General features: G+C 49.5%; 1 protein-coding gene across 1 annotated transcript in view; it reads left to right on the top strand.

Annotated features, from left to right (window-relative positions):
- Positions 1–280: 280 nt before the first annotated feature.
- CAPZA2 (capping actin protein of muscle Z-line subunit alpha 2) overlaps positions 281–9,144 on the top strand; it is a 29,298-nt gene continuing 20,434 nt past the window's right edge. Inside the window, exons 1-3 of the mRNA XM_044280294.1 lie at positions 281–411; positions 6,342–6,405; positions 8,770–8,821. Coding sequence (XP_044136229.1) covers positions 373–411; positions 6,342–6,405; positions 8,770–8,821 — 155 coding nt within the window. The 5' untranslated portion in view covers positions 281–372. The remainder of the gene's footprint in view (positions 412–6,341; positions 6,406–8,769; positions 8,822–9,144) is intronic.

Below are 9,144 nucleotides of genomic sequence, written 5' to 3'. Positions count from 1 at the left end.
AAAATAGCCGCTGGACAGGAGGTGAGTATGTAATCATTGTAAAGCATTTAGGGGTGTTGGGGGCACTCAGATTTTAATTATGTCTGACAATTCCTTGAATTTTTGGAATCCCATAAAGAATGGACACTTGATTCCAATCTATGTTTCTGACTGCAGTGCCACACCTCCACCAGGAGTTCAGCTCCAGCACACAGCACACCTCTACAGCTTCTCACACAGTGACGTCCGACGTCACACCCACGTGACTCTCGGCCGTTCCTGACACTACGCGCGCTCCCGAGCCTCCTGGGCGCGCGCTAGTCCAGGCCCGCTGTGACGTCAGACTCCGCTCAGAGCGCGCGCGCCGTCAGTCAGGAAAAGGGGGTGAAGAAGATGGCGGACGTGGACGATCAGCTGTCCGACGAGGACAAGGTTGGTGTGTCGCCGTGCGCTGGCTGCCTGTCCACTCTGTATTATCACGGTCTTGTGAGGTGCTGTGCAGGTACACGGTCAGGCTGCGGGGGGCGCTGTGTCTCGTCTGGTATTGTGTATAGGCCCCGGTGGAGGCCGGTTACGGGCTGGGTCAGCAGGTGACTTCCGTACAGGGTGACAGCCGGGCTCCGCTCGGCACCTGCTGCTCTGGGCTTCGGCTCGGTTCTTCCTCCTCTGCCAGTGTGTCCGCTCCTTGTAGGGCCTTAGCCGAAAATAGGAACCAGGAGGGTGGGGACCCGGCCACCCAGGGTGCCCACGGCGGAGGCTGGACATGGCAGTGCCTCCAGCATGATGATGCCAGGCTGTGCCCTCAGAGGCCTGGTCAGTGTGGGATCAGCACTGCCCTGCGACATGCCCCGGGAGGAGCTGTGCAAGGGGGAACTTTTCTCATGAGCCCAACACTTCCTGACAGTGACTTCCTCTATATAGTGTGTACACATGGCAGGCGGCCTGCCCCTCTGTGCCCGAGATCAGCAAGCCTCTGAGGATATCGTGTCACATCTGTCAGCTGGTGTCTGTCCCTCTGTGCCCGAGATCAGCAAGCCTCTGAGGATATCGTGTCACATCTGTCAGCTGGTGTCTGCCCCTCTGTGCCCGAGATCAGCAAGCCTCTGAGGATATCGTGTGTGTCACATCTGTCCGTCAGTCTCTCCCTGTCTGTCAGCTGGTATCTGCCCCTCTGTGCCCCAGATCAGCAAGCCTCTGAGGATATCTGTCACATCTGTCCGTCAGTCTCTCCCTGTCTGTCAGCTGGTGTCTGCCCCTCTGTGCCCGAGATCAGCAAGCCTCTGAGGATATCATGTCACATCTGTCCGTCAGTCTCTCCCTGTCTGTCAGCTGGTGTCTGCCCCTCTGTGCCCCAGATCAGCAAGCCTCTGAGGATATCATGTCACGTCTGTCAGCCGTGTCCGTCTCTTCCTATGTCTGTCGGTCAGTCTGTCTGTGGGCCGGTCAGACTGTGTCTGTCAGTTGGTCAGTCTCTCTCTCTGTCAACTGGTGTCGGTCTGTCTGTGGGCCGGTCAGACTGTCTGTCAGTTGGTCAGTCTCTCTCTCTGTCAACTGGTGTCGGTCTGTCTGTGGGCCGGTCATACTGTGTCTGTCAGTTGGTCAGTCTCTCTCTCTGTCAACTGGTGTCGGTCTGTCTGTGGGCCGGTCATACTGTGTCTGTCAGTTGGTCAGTCTCTCTCTCTGTCAACTGGTGTCGGTCTGTCTGTGGGCCGGTCAGACGGTGTCTGTCAGTTGGTCAGTCTCTCTGTCAACTGGTGTCGGTCTGTCTGTGGGCCGGTCAGACGGTGTCTGTCAGTTGGTCGGTCTCTCTCTGTCTGTCAGCCGGTGTCAGTCTGTCTGTGGGCCGGTCAGATGGTGGCTGTCAGTTGGTCAGTCTGTCTGTGGGCCGGTCAGATGGTGGCTGTCAGTTGGTCAGTCTGTGGGCCGATCAGATGGTGGCTGTCAGTTGGTCAGTCTGTCTGTGGGCCGGTCAGATGGTGGCTGTCAGTTGGTTAGTCTGTCTGTGGGCCGGTCAGACGGTGTCTGTCAGTTGGTCGGTCTCTCTCTGTCAGCTGGTGTCGGTCTGTCTCTCCCTGTGTCTGTCGGTCAGTCTCGGTCTGTCTGTGGGTCGGTCAGACGGTGTCTGTCGGTCTGTTTCTCCCTCTCTTTCTTGCTTTGATTCTTTTTTTTTTTAATCGAATGTTACAAAATTCCGGTTTGGCACCATCAGAACTTTTTGAAAAATTTGAGTTGAATTTCTAAATTTTAAAATCTGTTTACTAGTCTGTAGTGCCCAGTGCGTGCCCTCTCTCCTGAATGCCATACTGCAAGGGCAGCTGTACAGAATGGGGCAGAAGGGAGCCAGCGCTTCCATATTAATTTGGATCTTAAAAGGGGTTATTCCAGTATCAAAACATTGGCTGTGGCTGGGGGTCCCCCTACCTTTAGCTATGTAGCGCCAGCAAGCGTGCGTCCGCTGTATTCACAGGCTACATATGATGCAGTCGGGGATCCTTGTAATATACCTGCCCCCACCGCCGGATCTCCAACTCCTGGGTGTTGGCTAGGTCCGTAGATCATGTGATCACTGTGTACGGTAAGTCACCGTGGCTACAGCAATGTGGTCATTGTGTACATCACTACCCAGGACAGAGTGACACCAGGGGTGGGGACAGAAAAATTATGTCGGCCCTACACACCCCTTCATTGCCATATGTAGTTCAAAAATAAGGGGCCCCACAACTAGTGACCACTTCCACCAGAGGAGCAGCTGCCTCCTACACCTGTGATGCAGGGGTACATGCTGAGCTGCTCCTGTGCTGTGGAGCTTTCCTGGTGCATGCGCTGAATGCGGTGTGTGAATAGAAGCCATAGGTGCCCATGGTACATGTAAGACTGCACTGGCTGGTGGCATGGCAGCGCACACCATCTGGAGCAGTGGTAAAATATTTAGGTTCCTTTTTTCACCGTTGATCGAGGGCATGCTGTTTCAGTGGAAAGGGTGATGTCCACATATAAGGGGTTTTGATGACTTATCCTAAGAGCCTCCATACCTGCCTGATATTCAGGGAAGACTAGCACCATCAGCACAGGCTGATGCAAAGTAAATGGAAGGACTGGCAGAACGCTGCTGATTACACAGGAGATGTGCTGCCGATAACCGTCTGTCTTTCATCCTGCTGAAAAACGCCAGTAAACCGACAAGCATTGCTTCATGATTATACTGGTCAGTTATAAGGACAGAGCGCTCAATCGGCCCGAATATCGGTCAGTCTAACGAGCTGTCGGGCATCTCCACCGATCAGCGCCTATCAGCTGGCGCTGACAATAAAGGGTCCATTCACACGTCTGTGTTTTGCGGATCCGCAAAACACGGACACCTGCAATGTGCGTTTAGCGTTTTGTGGACCGCACATCGCCGGCACTAATAGAATATGCCTATTCTTGTCCGCAATTGCGGACAAGAATAGGACATGTTCTATTTTTTTTGGTGGTGTTCTTACCACTGGGGCCCCCATTGATCATGAGAACGGGAGCCCCCCTGAAATGGAGGTAGTGGCTGATTGGAAAAGCACCCTGCCGCCCCATTCATTTCTATGGGAGTGCCGGAGACAGCAGAGTACACAGTGTTTTAGATGGAGCAGCGCACTCCTGCTCTACCAATGACCTGTAACTAAAAGCTCCGGTCTTCAGCCTTGTGCTCTGTTTGGGTCTGAGGTTGGGGGGTCTAAACCCAGACACCCCAGCCGACCGCTGTCCCCTCTGCAGCCTCAGGTCTTGCACTTTGAATGGGGTTGGAAGCGCAGCATTGAGTGTAATGGTCATACTGAGTTACTACAGCTCAGCTCCTGTACAGACCCCTGTGAGCCCCTCTAGACCTGTGGACATATAGAGCCTGCGCAGCCCCCATATCACCGCTGAAATACAGTGCTAAATAGTTAGTTTTATGCTATAAATGAATGAGCCAATAAAATACTAAAGGGAAAACCTTTCACCGGTGTAAATGTGCAACCTGTGACTGTAGTGCTGCTGGGGAGACTACACGTTGCATTGCATGCTGGGATTTAGGAAGTCACCGAGCACTGTGCTGGCTGGGAAGTGATCTTCATGCTTGTAATGCATGACCTGACTTATCCAGTGATATGTGGCCTGGTGCACCCTGCCTGACCTGTAGGAGGAAGTGCTAGTGGTAAGGGGACCTAGCAGAGCGGGCTGCAGCTGCCTGTCAATGCTGCAATTTATTGATGTACAATTCCAGAAAAGATCTCTGGAGGATCAGCGTGCTACAAGGAGGTTTCCCTGCTGTCGGAGGAGTGCGTGCCGGACACGGATCTGGAGCTGCCCATTCCCTTGCTGTCAGTTCTCAAAGCTGCATCAATATACATTGTCAGGACTGCTGTGCATGCATAGGAGTCCTCTCCATTATGTTAGCACAGCACAGGTGACCGGACTGGGGGGCTGTAGGGAAACTATAGCCATATGGACTCTTTATTTGCCATACTACTCCTGTATTACAGCAGATAACGGTCCAGAGTCACGGTGATGGACTCCCGTTAAAGAATACATTTGCCGCATATGGCTACATTCTTGAAGTGGCACTTAGGCTTTTTTATGCTGTGATGATTCCATAGTCAGCCACTTCTTTGTTTTCGTGGCCGCAGTGATGAGCACTGAAAAGTGTTACAGCTGCTCCAGTTGACTATGCCAGTTTATACACTAAAAGAAGCAGATGCGCTTTAATTGTAGGTGTAACTTTTATGATGGGTCATTTTTGGAAAAGAGGACTGTTCGTGTGCATGAGGCCTAAGGTGCATGCTTTTAAAAACTGTGCTCATAGGTCTTCAGGTTCCTGAGCATCTTCAGTTTTCTCCACCATTACACCTTTTTCCATATAAAAATGTTGTTTTCATCTATAGTCAGTCATAGACAGCCTGAGGTCACTGTGTGTCGGTGGTATAGTACCCTGAATCTCTGCTGTGGGGTGGGCATGACTGGCCATTCAAGGGGTTCTCCGGGAACGCACTCTAGGACTGGTTGCTGGAGGCCCCTGTGGTAACATTCCTGGACAACACCTTTTTATAGGCCTGAACTAGACCCCAACAATCACTATAATGGAGGGCCCAAGCACCACTCCTCATCGCTGCATGACCAGTGCCAGGAGGAGCTTACATAGCGTGTTCACACATGTCTGTGGGGCTGATGTACACAGCAGCAATTTGATATTTATCGCCTATCTTGTGAATGGATGATAACAGTCGGTTCCGGAAAACTGTATTTGGAAGTAGTAGAGGCTGGAATTTGTGGCAGTCTGTCTGACCTAGCCAGCTCATGACCAGGCATTGTGCAGTGAACAGCATAGTCACAGGGGGGCAGCACTGTGGCTCAGTGTCAGGCCAAGGATGACATTCGCATGGAGTGTGCATGTTCTCCCTGTGTTTTCATGGCTTTCCTCCCACACTCCAAAGACATACTGATAGGGCACTTAGATTGTGAGCGCCACTGCGGACAGCAAGTGAAGATGTCTGTAGACGTGCTGCTGAATATGTCGGGGCTGTACAAGTCAGTAAAATAAAGTAGCACTTTTCAGCAATATAAAACAAATTCTATGGGGTCAGTTTACCAGCATGCCCTTCATTCTAGTGGTCAGTGGGGGTTCAGGGGGTCAGAACCCAAGGGATTAGTAAAGCTGGCCGTAAACATGGGCGTAATATCGGCTGAATCCTCTGATTCCAGAAGAAGAGCTGTCAGCCAAACAGCGGCCTGGTGTATGGCTGAGGTTCGGGCATATTGCAGTGAGGTGGCCATTGTTCATATGTGATATGGGCTTCTATTTTTTTCAGTGGCTGTAGACCCTTTGTTCTACGTGTACAGGCCCCAAGGAGGGCCTTTATTTAATATTATATTGAAGGGGTTCTCCTACAGTAGAAATGCCCCTCCTATAGACGATACTTGCCCTGCTCCCAGGCACCCACTTCCCTCTGAATCGCTGCCTTTCATCCAGTGACAGGCGAAGCTGCAGCGGTGACCAGCCGCCTAGCATCGCGGGTGATGCTAAGGAGGCTGCTCACCATCACGGCCTGCTCTTGGCTGCTTACCCCATTGCCGGATGTTTTGATCTGTGCGATGGGGAGATGCAACGGGGGCCATTCAGGCATTTAGAGGGACGCGGGGAGCAAGTAAGTATGATCTATAGGAGGGGCCTGGACGTTGTGGGGAAGGGAGGTATTTCTAAACATCTTTTAATGCTTTGATGTTGTTAAAGAGTACTGCAAATTGTAGCTGTGACATTGAAAATGCACGTCTCAGGCCTTGCCTTACATAGACTGACCTGTACCTTCCCCAGAAGTGTCTACTTTGTTATACATTTTATTTTATTTTTCTAGGTACGTGTAGCTGCAAAATTCATCATTCATGCTCCGCCTGGAGAGTTTAATGAAGTGTTTAATGGTAAGTAATACTGTTAGCGGTGTATTCTGAAGGTGGGCACACATGCGCTGCTCTCTCCATTCACTACTATGAGAGAAAAACAGCCAAGCACACTTACTTGGCGAGTTTCAGAACTTGTATAGAAGGGAATGGAGGGAACCCCAGATGTTCAGCCACCTCTCTAGTCAAGAGATCGCATCTATCAGACATTTATGGTACATCCTGTGGATACGCCATAAATGTTTGAGGTGGGAATACCCCTTTAGCCATAATGATAAAGGCAGAAGAAGGGAAGCTGTCATATGGCTGTGTGAATGAAGCCATGGCCTGGCTATGGCTGCCGCAATAATCACTAACTAGAAAAGTTTATGTAGGTTTTAGGCTCTCAGCCTCTTGGGAGTACATCCCATGTCTCTACATGCAACTCCCATGGTCTCTCCTCTGATGTATTTGAGTAGGGGGCATGGGCTGAAGAATGGTCTATGGTATTTAAAAGGGTTTTCAGAGACTTAACAACTAATGAACGATCCTCTGGATGGGTCATCAGTATCTTAGCAGTGGGGGCCACAACCCTCGGGATCCCCACTAATCGGCCACTTGAGATGGCATCCACACCCCCCCTGTGAGCTCCCTGGCCTTCTCCCTGCTCACCAAGCACGTGAACGTGACATCACTCGGACTAGGGAAAGCTGAGAGAAGGCTGCAGTGCTACTACCGGTGAAAGTGCCTTCTGAAACAGCTGATCGCCGAGTCCTCCTGATGGAAATCTGCTTCATTTTTGGTTGTTATTGGTGATTTGTACAATTATCAGATTTGCCATTCTTTATAAAAAGATGCATGTACGTCAGTGCTAATACACACTATTTCCCAAAATGCATGCTAGTTTCTGTGGGAAATATCGGGTCATGTCATGCCTATTTCCAGACTTGCATTCCAGCTGGAAAAGCTGTCAGAGGGAGGGAATCTTTGAAGTGTCATTTACATTTTTATTCTAAGGGGGTGGCCAAATTGGTAAATTACAGTAATGCCATTCAGAAGCACGTGATGGCATAAGCAGCAGCTAACCTTAGCCTTCATGGAGGTGCCTCACCTTGGAGTCCTGGGTAATGGTGTGAACAGTCGCTGCTGCCCGTATAATTTCCTAGATGGCACTTTTCTCTTTGTACTGTGCCTGCATTGAAAGTGGGGTGTCCAGTGCTTCCCCAATATCTTTTATCTACGCTTGCGTTGATTTCAGCGCCGACACAGTATAAGGAGAAAAACAACATCTTGGAAATGATATGGACAATGGCGATTATTTTACACTGCTACCGAAGATGCCAAAGTCGGGCACCTTCATGCAGGTGAAGGTAAGCCCAGAGGCCAATTAGCAGCTGCTAATGTCACCACACACTATTGCAGGGGTGGTCAACCCGCGGCCTCCTTTGCTGCCTATGTGTGGATCAGGTGATTTGAAAAATAATCCGCTATGTACATTTGCTGAATTTACTTATTTTCATCCTTAAAGGGGTTGTGTTATCTCAGACATTGGTGGCATATCACTAGGATGTGCCATCAAAGTCAGGTAGGTGCAGGTTTTAGAGGTGGGACCCTCATCTATCTTTAGAATGGACCCTGAAAGTGAAGGAGACTGTACTGTGCATGTGTGGCTTGCTCTCCATTCATTTCAATGGGAGAAATGAATGGAGAGCGCACCACAGAAGTGCAGCCACCGCTCTATTCACTTCTGAGGGACTGCGAGAAATACACTGTGTGTATTAGAGGTATTTCCTATCCTGGATGCTGCTCCCTTGACATTATCATGATTTCCAATGTCTGACCTCAACTCTAATGATTTGTACTGCGCCATTCTAATGTCATAGGAGTAGCATTCAGGACGGGCAATACCTGCGGCACACGGAGCGTATTCATCACACTGAACACGCTTGTGTGAAATTGGCCTTTCACTGGCTGCAGCATGCCAAATCCGTATTTAGCTCTGTAGATGCTGAATACAGATCTTTCTGGAGTGTCCTCTCTTCAGTTCTCGTCTCCTACAGAAATAACCACTAAAGGGCTATATTCAGCATATACAAAGCCAAATGTGGATTTCACATGGCAGAGGAGCACTAAATAAGATAGAGGCAGGGATTCAAGAGCCATTTAAGAATGAAAAGAAGCAAAATCAAGTAATGATATACATTGCAGATTGTTAAATTCTCCTGATCCCCACAGTGGTTATATGGAAATGTGAATGACTGTTTGGCCATGTGCATGTCTTCAGATTAAAGGGTGATGCTTTGCTGAAAAATATAAAGGTACATTTTTGCACATACTACAGACTGGCAAGTATTGTCTGAATTTGTTCTGAAATAATATTTCTTCCACAAAATTTTTCCCATGCAGATGTTCGGCTCCTGCTTAACAACGATAATTTGCTCAGGGAAGGTGCTGCTCAGTAAGTATCAGGTTCATGGAGTTTTCACAAAAATAGTAGACGTCTCACTTTAGTAAATTGCATTAATCATGTAGAGAAAGTTAATACAAGGCACTAATGTATTGTGATTATCCATATTGCTTCCTTTGCTGGCTGGACTCCCTTTTCCATTTCATTATATACTTTCCATGGTTATGACCAATCCATCAGCAGTGGCTGTGCTTGCACACTATAGGAAAAAATTGTGACTTCTCTGGTGGCCGGGACTGTGGGAGTGCGCATAAGGCTGGGTTCACACCTGAGCGTTTTACAGCGCGTTCCTACGCGCTGTAAAACGCTTAACA

Source organism: Bufo gargarizans, chromosome 2 (genome assembly GCF_014858855.1).
Source record: "Bufo gargarizans isolate SCDJY-AF-19 chromosome 2, ASM1485885v1, whole genome shotgun sequence".
In the NCBI taxonomy this organism is placed as follows: domain Eukaryota; kingdom Metazoa; phylum Chordata; class Amphibia; order Anura; family Bufonidae; genus Bufo; species Bufo gargarizans.
The sequence above is the reverse complement of the archived record's forward strand: the minus strand, read 5'-3'. Positions and strand labels throughout refer to the sequence as shown.